The sequence below is a fragment of the Halichoeres trimaculatus genome, unplaced genomic scaffold, assembly GCF_033239565.1.
Source record: "Halichoeres trimaculatus isolate MK-OKI-2021-1 unplaced genomic scaffold, fHalTri1.1 fHalTri1_scaffold_13, whole genome shotgun sequence".
NCBI lineage: Eukaryota > Metazoa > Chordata > Actinopteri > Labriformes > Labridae > Halichoeres > Halichoeres trimaculatus.
Genome location: NW_027437191.1, coordinates 5,843,772 through 5,862,837, shown reverse-complemented (window position 1 = coordinate 5,862,837; position 19,066 = coordinate 5,843,772). Strand labels below are relative to the sequence as shown.

At 43.6% G+C, this 19,066-nt stretch overlaps 1 protein-coding gene across 1 annotated transcript in view; it reads left to right on the top strand.

Annotated features, from left to right (window-relative positions):
- LOC141802436 (gamma-aminobutyric acid receptor subunit rho-2-like) overlaps positions 1 to 19,066 on the top strand; it is a 58,556-nt gene that overhangs the window by 3,560 nt on the left and 35,930 nt on the right. The window contains exon 2 of the mRNA XM_074685999.1: positions 5,025 to 5,131. Within this exon, the coding sequence (XP_074542100.1) occupies positions 5,025 to 5,131 (107 nt within the window). The remainder of the gene's footprint in view (positions 1 to 5,024; positions 5,132 to 19,066) is intronic.

Here is a 19,066-nt window from a genome sequence, read left to right as displayed (position 1 = left end):
TCTTGGCTTCACTTTAGTTTGTCTGGAATTGAATTTGTCATCCATCAAAAGTTCAGCTGCTCCTCTAAGAGGGCTGTTAGAGTTCATGCATCTCACCATCATGTGTAAGATCAGCACTGATGGCTTTTAAAGTTTCTCTAAAGTTATCAGATATTTTCACCATAAAACAACCCAAAACTTAGCGATCTCAAACGTGTCCAGACCCTGGACACGTTTGGATGTGATGAACATCACTCTCCTCCTTCAGCTGACAGCGTCTCCTCTCCATCCGGCAGAACTTAACTCTGCCTCCATCTGCTCTGTCGCTGCCCATCAGCCAGGCAGCCTCAGGATTTTAGCCCCCAGCATCCACCTGCAGGCTCTCAGAGGAGGTTTTTAAAAACTTATATCCTCTCTCCTCAAACTGTCAGCATGTGAAATAAATCTGTGAGGAGTGATGAGGATGGATCCTCATGCTTGACACAAACAATGTTCTGCTGCTGAAAGAAACATTTCAGATCATTACGGCCGTGAGTCGTCTGACTGAATCGTTTTTATTTTAGAGTTTCTCTTTCTTCTCCCTGGAGCAGTTTTGGAAAGATGAGGTTTAAGATGCTGCCGTTGTGGAGAATCTGAAGATGGCAAATGTTTTCTTTTCTTTCCTCTGTGCTTTAAAAATGAAAACTGAGCTGGTTTGTGCGCATTGGAGGTGATGTGGGGGCATTGGTTTGGCTCTTTATTGAGGAGAATCTCAGTAAGTTGCCTTTAAAAGCCCGTTCGTTTTCCCACTGTTCTCATAAATATGATCTTTAACCTGCAGCTTTCTATCAGCTGATCAGGTCCATGATATAAAAATCACTGGTAGGCTGGGAGTTGTGATATCTGTGCTTCTCACATTGAGATGATCTGGGTCTGAACATGCTGGTTTGGACTCAGTAATGTGTGTAAAATCTGTTATCTCTGCTCAGTCTGCCCCCTCAGTGAACACAGTGAACTTTGATGAAGTAAACACACGGTGTAGGCCGAGGGTTGAGTCGTTAAGACGTGTTTTCATTCAGATTTTCTTCTTTTCTGATTGAATCTGTGAAAGCTCAAGACAGCGGTAAAACTGCAGAAAATATCTACTTGTTTATTTATTCTGGGTCCTGACAGTTCAGCTGGCACACACAGGAAGCTGTTTGCTAACTGTAAATTAAAACCAGAGGAGGAGGAAAGCTTTAAAGCAGGTCCCAGAGAAACTGGTGCAGCTCTGTGGGAAACCAAAACCAGAGAAAAACCGCAGTGATCCTGCTGATCTGAGGTCACTGCAGTTTGTTGGACTAAACTAGCACAACATAAGTTCTCAGTAACTCTGCATAGAGTAGAGCACCCAGCAGAAAAGACAGTAACTAAAACATGAGTTCACTGTGACTACACCAGATGTGCCAGCCGTGGTCAGTCAGAGCTCTTCTTTATTGTTGGCATAAATTTTTCCTATTAAAAAAGTTTGTTTTTCTCCAAGCAGTTAAATACCACACACCTCATGATGGGTAAAGGCAAAGAGCTCTCTGAAGACATTCACAACCTGATTGTTGCTCAGCATCAGAATGGAACTGGTTACAGACTTATATCAAAGCACCTGAATATTCCAGTCAGCTCCGTTGGGGCCATTATTCACAAGTGGAAGAAGCACCACCTTACCACCAACAGGCCACGCACAGGAGCTCCTTGCAAGATTTCTGACCAGGGAGTCAGAAAGATAATCAGAAGAGTTCTCAACGAGCCAAGGACCACCCTGAAAGTGCTCCAGAAAGACTTGGAGGCAGCAGGTACAATTGTTACAGAGAAAACAATAGGCAATGCACTCCACCACCATGGCCTCTATGGACGCTCAGCCCGACTCCATTCCTCAAAAAAAGGCATGTTGAAGCTCCTTTAAAGTTTGCTAAACAGCATCTTGACAAGTCTGTAGAATACTGGGAGAATGTTGTCTGGTCAGACGAGACCAAAATTGAACTTTTGGGCTGTCATACTACATACCATGTTTGGAGGAGAAATGGCTCTGCACATCACCCAAGAAACACTAAACCAACAGTGAAGTTTGGAGGTGGAAGCATCATGGCATGGGGTTGTTTCTCATCTCATGGTATTTGCAAACTTCATATAATTGACAGAGCAATGAATGGAGCCATGTATGGGGAAATTCTTGATATGAATCTGCTGCCATCCACCAGGGTGATGAAGATGAGACGTGGCTGGACCTTCCAGCAGGACAACGATTCCAAGCCAAAGAATATTCCAGATTTAAAGACAATCTGTGCAGAGGAATGGGCCAAAATCACACCTGAGCAGTGTGGGCCATTCGTTAAAACATACAAGAAGTGTCTGGAAGCTGTCATTGCAAACAAAGGCTTCTCCATCAAGTATTCAATACTTGTGTTCAATACTTTTTTCCCGTGTTATTGTACTTAATTCCACATAATCATTATTTATGGACCTGAACGTTGTGATTTCTCTTCATGTGTGGATTATTTGAGTTAATAGCGATATCTGGTAGAAATTTAGTTTGAATTGCATCTTTGGAAATAAATGTGATGAGGAAAAAGTTTCTTATTTTCCCCACTGTACATGTGAAGTGAACATTACATCCCAGAGCAAAACCTGCTTGAAAAACTGAATTATTTTATATATTTAAAGCAGGGTTTGAATTACACAGTGGCCTTTGGGGAAGCCCTATATTTTTTTACCATGTGCACCTCAACTTTTTAACTCACATGTATGCACATATTTTATTACCCATATGTGGCCAATAACAGGTTTACAGAGAAAAAAAATCAACTATAACTACAGCAGTTGCCTAATACTGTATCTAAATTTCATATAGGTGTCATGGCAGCAATCCAAAAAGTGTCAGGGAATTTTTCTGTTGAATTCTTTCTGCAAAGTGTCATCTGCAGATGGAAAAGTTGTTTTGTCTTAAGTGCTGTCAGATTTAAAGCAATAAAAATACCACAGGACATCCCTCTGCAACTTTCTGAACCATATCATGTCAACTGTTCAGATCAATGTGGCAGTGGCAGCTTTCCTGGCTCCCAAATCTCTAAATTGCCCCTCATTTCAGTTTTACAGAAATGAAGCAGAAGGTAAGACTTAAACAGCTGGTCACATCGCCCACAAAGGTATGAGGTAAGTTAATTCACCAGTGCAAACGTAGCCTCTGCTCAGGTGCAGCAGTGTACTGTAACGTCACACACAACAAACAGAGCTATCCATGGTGCTGAAACAAGCTCTGATATCAAGTGAGGCTCATTAAAAACCAATTCCATACCAGTTTGGAAACAGGCACATAACAAACCTGAAAATTTTCAAAGTCCTCCCTGAATGTCTCAGGTAACACTTTCAGGGAGTGCCTGACCCCGTAATTCTAACCCTTATTAAAAGCATTTTGAAAAAGTAATGCAATAACTATGTTTCTTGATAACTAATTAAATTTACTTTTGTGGGGAAAGTAACGAGAAACTATGGCTGTATTCAGGCCAGAAAAGTCCTTTGGTCCACTTGTTTGGTCCGGACCAAAAGTGGACTTTATTTTTTTCGTTTGGTGCGGTTCGTATTCAGATTGTACTTTTTGCAAGTGGACTATATTCTGTAAACACATCCACGTGTGTGACGATCAGTGCTCTCATTGGACAGCACTGACAAAGGGCGGCACACAGAATACAGACCCGGAAATGGAGGTAAACGTGTTTGTGCTCTTATTAGAGATGCAAAATCATTTTCAGTTTCAAGAGCAGCTCCTTCAAAGCAGCTTAACAACACCGTTTACAATTTTGGAACAGCGAAGACAAATGCGTGCAGCAAGGAGACGCTATGCTCTGCGTGTCCTGACCCACAACATGCTAATAACAGTGTGGCTAAACAGAAGACGGAGGATCAGGTATGAACCAAAGACGGTTAGGTTACGGTGGCTTTATAGGCCCAAAAGGTGCATGTATCCTGTAGTTAGTTCGGATGGACCTTGGTTTGTATTCAGACCTGCACCAGAGAACCACGAACCACACCAGAGTTCGTTTGGAAGCGGACCGAGACCACCTCAAAAAGTGGGTCTCGGTCCAGTTGTTTGGTCCGCACCAGGGTTTGGACCGCACTATTTGGTCCACTTTAAATGGACCAGGGTTCGTTTCCCACGCTGGTCCGGACTTTTCATGCAGGTGTGAATAGACACAAACGAACCCTGGTGCGGCCAAAATACGAACTGAATACGAACCGCACCACACGAAAAAAATAAAGTCCGTTTTTGGTCCGGACCAAACAAGTGGACCGAAGGACTTTTTTGGTCTGAATACAGCCTTAGTTACTTTTATGGGGAAAGTAACGAGAAACTGTAACTAATTACATTAAGTAATTTGACAGAAAGAGCTCACTGGGTTCACCAGGAAACCTGGGATGTCAGCTGCTCTCCACTGAGTTCAGGTGTTTCTTCACTTTTCCTTTGGATTGTTGAGTCAATCCCTTCCTCTGAACACAGAAACAGTTTTTTAAAGCATCCTCTCTGGCTTTTTGTTCCTTTATTCAGAGAGGACAGGGCTGTGCACAGAGCAGGAAACAGGATGAGAGTGAGGAGTGACGTGCAGGTTGGACTGAGACTCTGGATGAGGGTTTGACAGCTCCCAACCTAAACACTGCTCTACACCAGCTCTCAGAATCACTCAGCTTTCAGTTTGTTGTACTTTTGTTTCTCCTCTTGTCCCAAAAGCTGATCGTTGTGCTGCAGGGCGAACATGAACATGCTGCATCAGAGGATAATGAAAAACAAATTGGGGTCCTGGCAGCCAATTAACACTGATATACCTACACATTTAATCAATAGATTAGTTTGGGTTTGTTCCAATGACTCAAATAGATGAGTTGACCTCATGTGGTCTGAGCCTCAATACAGGTCTGGTTCTTTACAGGTAACAAGAACTTTGTACACCAACAGTAAAAACCTGAACTGTCCCTTTAATATAATTTATTTTCCTGACTCTGGACTCCTTTTAAAACCTGTCCTCTGTTCTGGTCTCCAGTCCTCTGTCCAAGAAAGTCTCCGATGGGACGAAAACCAGAAAGCTGAAGACCAGCCATCTCCTGCGCATCGACGAGCACGACTTCACCATGAGGCCGGCCTTCGCAGGTAAACCTGAGAGCTGTGTGTGTGCCATGGTGTGTGTGCTGGTGATGATGTGTATTAGTGTGTGCGAAGAGGTGTCGAGGATGTGACACACCCACAGGATTAGTTTCAGTTCACCCTTTGTTGAACCCCAGCATGAAGTGAATGCTGATACGGAGCAGACTGACAGAGCACAAACAGGTTTATTTATCCGACCTGTCTGCTCCGACGCTCCACCAACAAACCTGAAAAAGAGACGAGACGGGACACGACGAGACGTTTGGTGGGAGGAGAACCACAGAAACACAGAACTCGTCAGGTTGTAACACTCTGCAGCGTGCAGCATCTGAAGTCATCCAATCTTTGATCTCAGATCCTTTCACAGCAAAGACACTGAACAGACTCATGTCAGGCTGAATCTGAGAACAGATAAACAGACTTTTTAAGTTCTTTTCAGACCCAGATCTTTGTTTATAGATTTTAAGGTCAAAATGTGACCAAGTCAATAAGAGACAGGAACACACAAAGTCAATTTTTTATCTGGGTCTTTATTACCTGACTGTACTTACAGTAAGAAAAAGAACATGTTTTTTGTTGTTGTTGTTTTTTTTTATTAGAATTGAGTAGAAGGTCAACACGTGTCGTCATTTTTCGTTCTGTGCTTCTCTCCAAGAGCCTTAAAGTGATACTCTGGGATGGAACAAGTTGGGTCCTATCACAAGGTTTAGGGCAGAAATTACCCCTACAGCAGTGTTTTTGTGCAGCAGAAGCCCAGAGCGCTCACACCAAACACCCCCTCCCTGCTCCTCTGCCGGTTTCCTCTGCACTCAGACGGGGCCATTTTTTACTTGACCAAAAACACAAATAAACGGACTCCCACTGAAAAAATCTGATATGGGTCTGCATTCACGCTTTATTTAGAGAATTTTCAGCGCGTCGTAAAACGGCGCTACCTCCGCTGCAGAGCCATAGCTGGCCATGAGGCGCTCGCCGCTTAGTGTATCAGTCCGCATGCGCGGCGAGCCAGAGATAAACAAACACAGGTAGTCTGCCAGGACGAAGAGACACAATGAGAACTAGAGCCTTATTTAGCGGTGTTTTTGTGTGAAAGTAACACACTAAAAATTCTCCAAATAAAGTGTGAATGCAGACCCATATCAGATTTTTTCGGTGGGAGTCCGTTTATTTGTGTTTTTGGTCAAATAAAATATGGCCCCGTCTGAGTGCAGAGGAAACCTGCAGAGGAGCAGGGAGGGGGTGTTTGTTGTGTGCGCTCTGGGCTTCTGCTGCACAAAATCACTGCTGTAGGGGTAATTTCTGCCCTAAACCTTGTGATAGGACCCAACTTGTTCCATCCCGGAGTATCACTTTAAAGTGAGTAAAAGTCGAGCGGTGGGGGGGTTGAGGCAGACACAGACACTGACACACACGTAAAGAGGCCTGTAGGAAATGACTGAGCAGTATTATCCCCGTAAAAGTTGACATTTTATTATAATTAATTTACAATTGCTCATTTATTTATCAGTGCAAACAATTTTACATGGAGAGAAAAACATTTCAACAGCAAATTAAACAGCAGTGTGTAGCCTGCAATAAAATACATACACCTCTAGATCTCAGCTCGACTGATCTCCCCTCTTAATCAGGCAAAGTAGACAAAAATTGGACATATTGTGGACAAGTTTTTTTTTACTTTGACCAGAAAAAGTTAGAAATGACCTCTCACACTGCCCTGATGCTCAGTCTTTTCTCTTAGCATGGCTACCATGAGAGCTCCGTGCTCTAGTGGGTCCAGCCCTGTTTGACTCTTTAAATAAACAGTGTAATCTCAATGAGGAGCAGCAGCTCTTACAGTTATATTGTTTGGAGTCTAACATTTAGGTTATTGAACAATAAATTAAACAGTCTCCTGTACACCCAACCACATAAAGGTACTCTAACTGCTGCTTTTAGCACTACTGCGTTAGCTTTATTTCTCTTATTAAAGAAGGGGTATTCTGCTTCCCCATAATTTACACATGGATTTTTACATCCCTAATTACTACGCAGAAATGAAACACAATCAAGAAAACAAACTAACAAAGCCAAAGTAGGGTTGTAAATATAAGCAAGTAGTTTATTCCCACACAAGCCGAAACTGCTTGACAAACAAGGTGAGGGGTGAGGACTGGACCAAAGTGGTTGTGCCAAACAAATGAACTTAATAAAACAAAACCAGGCCTAACTCTTCTCTATCTCTTAAAAAAACAAGATATAATCCTAACTAGCTTCTCTAAAAAAGGTGCCAAGGAGAGAAACTACATTGTATGGCACAACCACACTTACCGAGTGCTTTTAACACACAACTTACAAGGTGAAGCAAATGTAGGGGCACCCCGACTTGCCTAGTCCAACCTCACCTCAACCTTCCAGGACAGTTTTGAAAGAAACAAAGAAACTGACAGACATGACGGATCAGGAGGCAGAGAGCTTCTGCTGCAAAGCCTGTCCCTGCTTTCTGGAGAATCCCAGGTGTTAACCATCAGATCCCCAGGCTCAGCAGGTGAGCGTAATTAGAGTGATCACCTAGGACAAAAACAAAAGAGGAGTGAGGATCCCATACTGTCAGCTATGTAACATGGATGTAAAAGTAACAATGCTGGATGTTCAGATTGTCAAAACTCTACTTATTCATATGTTGTAGAAATCCTTAAATCTGTTTTGGAAATAGCACCAGATCTTCTTGGGATCTTCAGAAGACTTACTGAAATGATCAGGTCATGACATAAGTTGGAGGTGTGGGCCTCAAACATCGAGGTGTGCCCCTAGCACTGTCCCCTTATAGGCCTTCGAAAGGCTGTTCAGAGGGAAAGGGAGTCCTAAAGCTGTGTTGTGTTTTCTGCACGAACATGATGCACAGAAATGATAGGAGCAGAATCAGCACAAGAGAGCGTGTGTGGCTTTTTGCTGCTTCAATAAATAATGTAATGAAAGGGTGGAACTAATAGAAACTCACTAATTATCTCTGCCTGAATGATCGAAAAAGATTAATTAAAAAGTGTTGCACATTTGTTTATTTATTTTTATTTTTTACATTTTACTTTATTTAATTTATATCATTTTTTTATTTTATTTTGTTTCATTTTATTTTTTATTATTTTATGTTATTCTTTAAATTGTATTTTATTTTTTACATTTTATTTCATTTTGTTTTGTTTTATATTATTTTTTAAATTTTATTTTATTTTATCTTTTAAATTTTGTTTCGTTTTATTCTGTCAATACTTAACTTTTATGTGTACGGGGTGGGATGAAAAGCTATTAAAAGGTCTTAACCCTGTGGCACATGTAGTTTCTCTCTGGGTTACTGACTCAGTGACTCAAATGACTCAAAAAACCTGATTCCTTTTGGTGAGTGACTCATTTAAACCTGATTCAGCAAAAAGAATTGAGTTAACCATCACTACAGCACTCTCCTTTTGATGAGAATGAGACAGAGACAGTTTGTACCTGCTGTGCACTTGTTGCAGAAAAGTGTTTGAATGAATCTGAATCACTCAGCTAACACAGCCGGTCATAGTGATTCAGTGAATCTTTTTATTAACAGGTTAATATCCCAAAGACGTAATTTTACCTCCTACATCATAAAAAGATTGTTGATAAAAGTTAAACATCACAGTGAGAAGACATCTGTTTCATCTCTCTCTGTACAGATCTTTACTTTCATAAACAGCCTGTCTGACAAAGAGAGGACCGTTAGAGGACGGACTGATCAGGATTTCTTCCACTAAAGGATTTAGTTTCAGTTGCTACAGTCTGTTTTATCGCTGCAGGCAGTTTGAAAAGAACTTCCTAAACTCTTTCTATCTTTTCAGTGTTCAGACTCTGAGATGTGTGGAGAAAAATAAGAAGTGATGAGAACTTCCCTTCAGGGCACTGTGTGTGTGTGCGCGTGTGTTTCCCTCACACCTTTACTGCTGCTGGCTTTCATGAGGCAATTAAAACTAAGAAGCTTATTTGTTGGGCTAAAGACTCCCACTCTCTGTTGTTTTGCACAAATGTGGCGCAGTTGAACACAGGAGGAGGTGGCGAGCTAAATGAAACGTCCCATGGTGCATTTCATGCTCCTGTGAGACTGCAGCAGCCGACACAGATGGAGGCGAGGATCCCACTGAGGAGCGCGTTTTGTCTCTGTCGTCAGTCGGCTTCTGTTTGTGGCTTCAGAGGAAGAAGAATGTGATGGTCCAAGTCAAACATCGTCAGAGCTGAGTGTTGAGAGCGCCCTGCTGCCGCTGCTCTGTGAGTGAGTGTGTGTGTGAGTGTGTGATTGCGCTGCTTTCATGTGTGTGAGGGGGGAAGGAGTGTGTGCAGCAGATGCTCTGGTTCCTTCTGGCTTCCAAAGCAGCGGCTGCAGTGTTACTAATGAAAACCTCTTTCACGCTGCTCCTCGTGGCTGGAGAACATGTTCACAGTGATGCTGTTTCTCACCAACGGTGGAGGGACGCACAAATCCTGACTGTGGAGCAGTTTGTTGAGCACATCTAAGAAGTACGACTCAGCATAAATACACAAACTATCACTCAGCACAGCTCACACGGCGTTCTGCAGACGAGGTCTTTGGTTTCCTGAAAGCAGACTGTTTTTAGGGCTGTGATTGTCGACTCTGGATTACTGTGATCACTGAATGTTGTCACAGTGACTCTAAACCTGCCTGCAGCAGTGAAACAGGCTGTAAAGGCTGAAACTGAATCCTGTAGAGGAAGTGTCCTTGATCCTAGAGTGTCCTCTGAAAGTTCTTGTTTTTATGGGACCGGATTCACATGACAGAAAAGATCTGTACATTGATGGATGAGACAGATGTCTTCCCATGCTTGATGATAACATCATGTCCTTGTCGTTATTCTTATGATGAACACGTTTTACCACAGAGTCAACAGGCAGAGGAGCAAAGTGCAGGATCCTTGTTGTGATGGTGAAAACATGTTGGGAACAGACAAATCCTTTGTATATGTATGATGGTGTAGAAGCCCATAACGTAACAACTGACCAATAACGTAATAAAAGTCCTGAACCTATAACGTAATAACTTGTGACCAATAATGCAATAACTTATTACGTTATTGGCCGTTTTTTACGTTATGGGCCTGATGCAAAAAAAAAAAACTGTGGACCAGCTCTATACCCTCAGCAGGGTCCTCGAGGGTGCATGGGAGTTTGCCCAACCTGTCCACATGTGTTTTGTGGACTTGGAGAAGGCATTCGACCGTATCCCTCAGGGAGTCCTGTGGGGGGTTCTCTAGGAGTACGGGGTGTCAGGCTGCTTGTTACCAGCTGTCAGTTCCCTGTATGACCAGTGCCATAGCTTGGTCCGCATTGCTGGCAGTAAGTCGGACTCGTTTCCAGTGAGGGTTGGACTCCACCAGGGCTGCCCTTTGTCACCAATTCTGTTCATAATTTTTATGGACAGAATTTCTTGGTGACCTCAGGATTGGATCACTGCTTTTTGCAGATGATGCGGTCATGTTGGCTTCATCAAGCCGTGACCTTCAACTCTCTCTGGAGCGGTTCGCAGCCCAGTGTGAAGTGGCTGGGATGAGAATCAGCACCTCCAAATCTAAGTCCATGGTCCTCAGCCGGAAAAGGGTGGAGTGCCCTCTCTGGGTCGGGGATGAGATCCTGCCCCAAGTGGAGGAGTTTAAGTATCTCGGGGTCTTGTTCACGAGTGAGGGAAGGATGGAGCGAGAGGTCGACAGGCGGATCGGTGCAGCGTCTGCAGTAATGCGGACTCTGCACAGGTCTGTCGTGGTGAAGAGGGAGCTGAGCTGGAAGGCGAAGCTCTCTGTTTACTGGTCGATCTTCGTTCCCACCCTCACCTATGGTCATGAGCTTTGGGTAGTGACCGAAAGAACAAGATCGCGGGTACAAGCTGCAGAAATGAGCTTCCTCCGTACGGTGGCTGGGCTCTCCCTTAGAGATAGAGTGAGAAGCTCGGCTATCCGGGAGGAGCTCAGAGTAGAGCCGCTGCTCCTCCGCGTTGAGAGGAGCCAGATGAGGTGGCTCAGGCATCTGATGAGGACGCCTCCCTGGTGAGGTGTTCAGGGCACGTCCCACCGGGAGGAGACCCCGGGGCAGACCCAGGACATGCTGGGGAGACTGCATCTCTCGGCTGGCCTGGGAACGTCTTGGGATCCCCCCTGAAGAGCTGGACAAAGTGGCTAGGGAGGAGGAAGTCTGGGCTTTCCTGCTTAGGCTGCTGCCCCCGCGACCCGACCCCGGATAAGCGAAAGAAAATCGATGGATGGGCCTATTACATTTTAAAAAGGCCAAATTTATTACGTTACGGGTCGTTATTACGTTATAGGTCATTATTACATTATGGGCTTCTACAGACGGTGTGGAGCTATTTAGCAAATTTAGGTTTAGTAGACAACATTTTTCAGTGAACAGAGGAGAGAAGGGAGGAGATGCTATGCAGAGCTGTGCAGGTTAATGTCCTCATGCCTGTGCTGGCTCCTCATTTTTCATGTTGAGTGTTTACATGCAGGTTTAACCAGACACAGCCTGCATACACCTTTATATCCATGTACCAGATCAACATACTGACAAAGTAGATGATGTCTTTGGTTCGTACTTCTTTACATCTCGTTATTGTATCTTTATAGCCCTTATGGCAGCAAACAGGAACCAGAGCGGTTTCCACCAAGCGGTTCAGTTCAGTTTTTCTGGGTACGACACACATTTTATGGCATTCCCACTGACTAATCCTCCCAAAAGCCTCAAATAATTGAGACGAGTCATCCCACTTTTTGTGACCCTTCTGTAGGGGTGCCAGACTAAACAGATCTGATCCAAAAAGGTGAAGTTATAACACTGTAGACCGTTGATTGGTGGAAAGAATCATCATTTACCGTGAAACAGTGGCTGCTGTATTCCTCCTGGTGGCACACAGACCTCTCTGAAACAAAGCTTGATTTCGCTTCGTAACAAAGAGCCACATGGAAATCACAGAGAAGATGAATTGCTAGATGTCTTCTTTTGTTGCCCTTTATGTACTTTGTCTTCTTCTTCATCGTTGGATTTATTGGTCAAAAATCAATCGCGGAAGGCAGGGAGATTCCTTATCTTTGTTCATTCATTCATGTTCTTACCCAGCATGGAGCATCAACATCTGTGGCCAGTTTGCATTGAAGAGTTTATCTGGCTCATGTATCAGTCTGCGCAATATGAACAACATGTGCAGTTTTTTTCAATGAGGCACTTTTTTTTCCTCTCTGTTCCACAGAGCCAACGACTCATTTTTTCTGTTCTTCAGGTGCCTCTACTTCTTCTTTACTCCTTCTTCTTCTACTGTTTTGACTGTGCAGTTGTCAACTGGGCTCATTACTGCCCCTATCACCACAGTGTGCGCCACAGTAATAAGTCAGTTGTGCCGGTTGCTGGGGCGTTTGGGTTCTCACTGTAAGGAACTGCTACAGGGCTCGAATGGAAGAAAGCAGAGACCACCTATTTTTGGCGATCTCGACCCGCTTGTTTTGTCCTGCATCCGAGTGTGATTGCTGTGCTCACATATGCCCAAACGAACTGGGGTTTTGGGGGGGCTGCTCACTGTTTCAGAACAACTGCCCCAAATGATCCAGCTGTGAATACACCCTTACACAGCTATCGGCATCTGGCTTACAAGCCATCTACCATGAGGGTGGAAACACAAACAGGATCAGGCTTTATTGATCCAAGCTGTACCAGACTGTACTGATCCAAACTGGACCACTTGGTGGAAATGAGGCTGAAAGGGGACATATCATGCTTGTTTCTCCTTTTCACTATGCCAGACTAGGATGCCTGTGAAGCATTTCTGCCCTCAGTACAAGTCATTTAGTTCCTTCATTGCCCCACAATAGCGTTCTCAATATCCTCATTTTAGGCCATTCTGAAGATCTTGTTGAAACGCTTCGTTTCCAGAATGACTTCCAGTAACCTCGCAACGTCACAGCCCTTTGTGCTCTGATTGGTCAGTTATATCAGAGGGGCGGAGGGGGTAGAGCCAGGGGGCGGTTTTTGCAGAATGGCAGTATTTACAAAATCGCCATATTGGATGGGGCAGACCGAGCGAGTTTGCTGTTTGCCAAAACTTCACCTTAAGGCATTGATAGCACTAATAAAATGGCAGAGTGTAGGATACGTCCTTTTGTATTGGACCCCGAGTCAGACCCGGACGGTTCTGCAGCTCAGGAGGAAGAAAATCCACCTGGACACAGATTATCTCAGGACGCTTCAGTGTGGTGAGTCAAACCAGTACTGTAACATGTATAGTTTATACCTGGAAATATAGGCAGACTTCACCAATAAACTATTTCTATAAAAGGGCTCCATCCTGCTCCTTCACTTTTCTCTGTCTGTTTTATCCATCATGCTGAAAGTGTAGTCTCTACCGTCAGTTCGTCACTATGTTATTACCGCAGCATTATTGTGGTCAAGGTTCACAGTGCATGTTAGAACAAGCATGCAAATATCACAGTCTCACAAGTATTATGACGTCTGCTAAAACTACAGTGTTTTAACTGCTAATTCACCATGTAAAGCCGAGCTGCTCAGCAGAGCAGAGTCCCTGCATCCAGCATCTGAGGGGGGATACTCGGCTCTTGGTGGGTGTATCCCTCGGTGGCGGTTGTGTGACTAACTGACATCACAGAGGAGGAGCTGCTTTGTCAGATTACTCCAATAAAAAGAAAGGATCCTCGTGTCGTCACGAGGGTCGAAATCTTGCGGCCATCTGGCAATGACCTATTTTCAGAGGCATCAAATCTCTTTCTAGGATATCAGAAAAAATACAATATCTCATTTTTTTTAAATTCAGAGGGTGTAAGGTCTTGTTTTCAACTGAATTATATTATATATAAGTATTGAATCAGGGATCAGCATGATATGTCCCCTATATATGTATATGTATATGTCCCCTTGCGCTACCCAAGTAGCTGCCTGTTGCAGCAGCTCTCTCGTCTTTGTCCGTTTCTTGTAATTTCTTCGTCTCTTTTTCGTAATCTTTGTATTTGGAGTGGATCATCACTTTGTATGGTTCATTGTCGGTCACGGACACCAAACTTTTTGTGGCTTCGGCGATATTTTTTACTACTTTTCTCCTGTGTTTGTCTGGAGATCCTACATGTAACCATGGCTGCATTGTTTACATGCAAAATTAGCTGTTAGCAGCCTGTAGCATGTCAATGCTAACTAGTGTAGGGCTTGATGATTTCCCTCGAGCTGAGGAGGAGGAGGTGAGGACGACGTGCTGGTTCTCGGATGTGAGCTGGGAGGTGACGACGTGGACCTGTCCTTCCATCCATCGTTGATGGGAACGTGGGATCTAGCCCCGGGGGATGGACGAGCTAGCTGTGCTAACCCAGCGGCATCGTGCTGTTCACGGACGTGGCTGACGGAGCTGACATCAGACGCCGCTACACATCGGAGGAGCTTCGCTTGCTGTGGGCAGACAGGATCCAGGAGACAGAGACTGAACAGACTGCTGGGGAGGCTCAGTCCTGGACCCTGTGGAGGTGGAGACTGGCTGGGCTGGAGAGTGGTGGACGAGTGGTGGACGGGATGTCGTCATCTAATTTCTTATGGACATTTTTGCACTTTCTATACTCTTTCTTACTTTTGTTTTCTTAAATGCTGCGGTGACTCCTGAATTTCCTCTCGGGGATAAATAAAGTATTTTCTATTCTTTTCTATTCTATTCTATAAGTTGTTTTTCAACTGCAGGAACTTTCCCCAGGTATTTTTTGTGGAACCATGTGCTGAATGACAGCAGGAACTGGGGTCTAAATCTGGTTCTGGAATATTGATCTACGCCTTGAAACAGCCCTGCCCGGTGGGTGGTACTTTCCAGATGTCTAGGAACCATGAGGGGCGGGGCCTGCACCCTGAATGTTTCTGATTGGTGGACCAATCAGAGCGGTGATAGCTCATTGTTTGTTTGTCTATATTCTTGTCATAACAGCTCCATTTCTTCTTCCACTGACAAATTGTATTTTTTATTTTTATCTTGATCTTCACTGTCACAGCGTTACACCTCACTGTTCTTACTGCTATTTATGAGTAGTACACATGCATAATATGAATTTATTGTAAACGAGAGAATAAATGGAAGCGTCATAGAAGGTTCCACTTACATATGACGTTTTGCATCTGGCTTGCTTTCATGGTGTAGTTAATTATCTGGTCAAGTAGTAGCAGTGGTACATGCAGCTAACAGCCAAACAGGCCGTTCCATAGTAGAACGTTCTGACTGATGGTCCTGTTTGTGTAATGACTGGACGTGCATAGACTCAGGTTGTTGTTAGCGTGTGGCGTTTGGACCAATCAGAATCCACCTGCCCGTTATCATCCCTCTACGCTGTGATCCCAGAGAAAACAAACATTGAGCAGGAACCAGCAGATGTTTGTGGTTCAGACTCCTCTTCCTCCACTCTGGATCCTGTTGGTGTTATCATCAGTGAGCAGGTGGAGCTGCGAGTGAGGATAAGGTGTCTGCCATCTTAATTAGAGCACCTGCTCGGCTCTCATTGGTCCCCTGCTGCGGCCTCACAAATCAAACAGGAAGCTGAGAGGGAGAAAATGGTTGTTTGGACTGAATATTTGTCATCATGTTTCCTGCGTGCTTCTATTTATAAAGCTCCTCCTCCCTGTCTGCCTGGGGTTTAGACCCGTCATGCATTAGTCACATTTGCATTAAAGAGGCCGCTTGTTTTCTCCTCATTTCACCCGCTTCCTTCTGAGGAACCCTCCAACAACACGGCCTCTCTCCTGGATATCTGCAGCTGCTGCTAATCCACAAACAGAGGAGCGGTCCAGCATCATTAGGTGGGAATGTTTGGCTCTTTATCTCTGCCTCTGTTCTGTGCACATGCGGAGGATTGCACAAAACAAGACAATACAGTCTGTGGAAATGTGACTGTACAGAAGAACAATGATCGCGCAGCAGGTGCAGCTGCTGTGGGAGATATTTGGCCTCCTATGAAAGCTACAACAAAGAGATATAGAAATAATGTTACAGGATCATCCGCGAGGTGTGTAACACAAAGGATTTGAGGCTTTTGTTTTCAGCAGCGTTTAAAAGACGACTTTGCAAGCTTTGAAATGATTAAAAAAATAAGAGACAGGGCCTTTACACCAGGTGTTATTCCACAGAGTCCATATTCACTCACCAATGAGAGATTTGCAGCAATGCAGCGATATATAAAAGCTGAAACATCCAACTTTAAAAAAAGAAAACACATTGTTTATTGTGTTTGATGAAAGAAGAGATTCACATCAGATCCTCTGTGTAAACAGAGTCGACTGCATTAATCTGGATGAATTCAGCAGCGTTGAACTCAGGGGGAATGGTGTTGATTTTAATGTTTGCACAACTGCCCACAAACAAATGAGTATCGAAATTTTGAGCCAATAACAGTGATGCATTGATTTGTTTTCCTTCTTATCAGCACCGAGCACTGAGAGATGCATGGACTCAGGTGGAATTCCAAAAATTACAGCTCGGTTTTGAGGCTTTATGCTCAAGGAAGACACGAAAGTGTGCATCAGGTCTGACTGAAGTTTTTTTTTTTATGTTTCTTTGGCTCCTTCTGTTAGCTCATTTGAGCCCCCTAGTGGTTTCCAGCTTCCCGAAACTTAAAAAACAAAAGTTTAAAGTCATGGTAAATGCTAACAGAAAGTGTTTTCTCTGACCCCCTGAAAGGCCCCTGGCTAACACAGGAGCTAAACTGTTTGTGGTTATGTTGATTCCAACCTACAGTCAGCAGTTATTCTGCAGTGGTCTGTTCAAACATGAGAGTCTATCAATAAAATGAACAGTGAGGTTACATTAGCTCTGATTGGTAGATGACTGGCAGGACATAACCAGGATTTACTAACGTTACACATTACAGACATGTCTCAGAGCACAGGGCTGTCAGTAACACTGGACAGATTGTCTGTTCACCTTCTGGACACTTAACTACAAACTGAGTTTGATTGTTGTCACATTTCAAAGAATAGTGCTACGTAACTACTTATAAATGCATTTGTTGCATTTTAAAAAGTTGCCTTGAACAAAGAAAAGTAGAGCTAAAAAACAATCTGATCACTCTTCCTTTGCGTTAAAACAATCGCACATCTTGAGTCATGTGAGTCGACAGTGTGGCGCACGTGCTCATGGGAAATAGAGTCTTTATCCTCGGAAAACACTAACTTTTTTAGATAGCCCCTTTAAAACACAATAAATCATAGCTTAGACTGGGATGTGATCAAAGCTTCTGTGAGGAATGTTGAACTGCTGGCTGTCTCTATGACATCACTCATTTGTTTCTGATACAGAGTTTTGGAGCCTATTGTCAGCAGAGGCCATATTGGAAAAGCCAACCTAGCTTCTCCTGAGTTAGGATGAGATAAGGAGATGGGCCTTCATCCTCTTCACAGGCAGATACAAGGTTCCTGATTAAAATTCAGATCAGTCATTCCTTTAAGTGGGCAAAACTTCAGAAATAATGACCTGAAATTAAATTTTTCCCCTAAGTGTGTGCTCATAAAAGCCAAAAAAAAGAGAGAAGTTTTTCTAGAGATCTTGGCTTTGTTGAACCAACAGAATGTCTAAGAACTGAAATGTTTGGCTCTTCCTCGTTTGCTTCATGGCTTGCTTTGTGTTCTATTTAGCGCCCACTATGGACAAAACACTACTTTACACCTCTTTTCTAAATTTTGCCTGTAGGTGTACATCTTAAGTAATTTACCTGAAAAAAATAACAGAAATGAAAAACCATCTAGCTGCAGTTTCAGTCACTCATCTTTGCAGTTTATGATTTTGGAAAGGTCTTTGTTCGTCTCCAGGTTTGAGTGATTACAGGTATTAAGATCAGCATAAAGAAAGAGTCAGTCTTTGTGCTGATGCTGTTTTTCATGTTTTTAGCTCAAAAAAAGGCAGCTGCATGTTTTTAAACCAGAAGCTTTCTATGGTTTTCCAGCTGAGCAAAGTGGAGGCGATGACAAAATGACAGCAAAGCAATGACAGGACATCTCGTTGATTTTGATTTTAAGTTGAACTGGTTCTTTTGGTGCATTTTCTCCCACCCAATATTTAACGAGACATGAGTTGAATAACTCAGCAAAATGAGAAATCAATACATTTGATGATGATTCAGGGGTCAGCTTTTTTAGTGAAAATGATGAACTCAGCCGTCACACAGGAAGAGCTCCTCTCTGAAGTAAACAGCACACTTTCCAGGAGCTGGGTTTGTTTGTTTGTTTGTGGTCTTGGTCGGCTGCTCTCACCCAGGTGTCTAAAGGTGCTCTCAGACAGTCAGCGGGTGCCAGCAGGCAGCAATGATGTGTTGTCTCCTGAATCAGCGGCAGCAGGGTGCAGCTTTGCTCCAGGGGGAGAGCTCAGACTCTGCCAATGATTTGTTCCTCACTCTCTGAGCAGCTGCTGTCCAACTTCCTGCCAAGACGACCCTGAACTACTCATCAAAGTAACGTCAGCATCTTAAAACTAAGGAGTAGTTAGAAAACAGTGTTTCTGTGCTGTTTCTGAGAGGGAGCTGTTCACACTTTGATGATTAATCTGGATGTCCCTGCTAAACACAACAAACTAAGGTCGCTGTAAAACCTCCTCAGCATCACCCTTTATGTTAAATCCTGAAAGAAATCTGCAGTCCACAGCTCTGCAGGACGAGGGTCTTTATGTTAAACTTGTTTACACTTTTGGAAAATAAGGCTGAGAAGAAAATCAATAACCTGCAGGTCTCTTTGCAGAACAACACAACCAGCAGACGAGGAAGGGAGGAAAGGAGGGAGGGAGGGTGGTACATTCATCCCTAAAGGTTTAGCTCAGCTCTGCTTGAAAAAACTTGACATTTAATTTCTTTATTCCTACTTCCTTTCCTCCCCTTTGTTGGTTTGGAGTACATTCGATTAGCATAAAGCTGTAAAGAGAGGAGATGAGCTCAC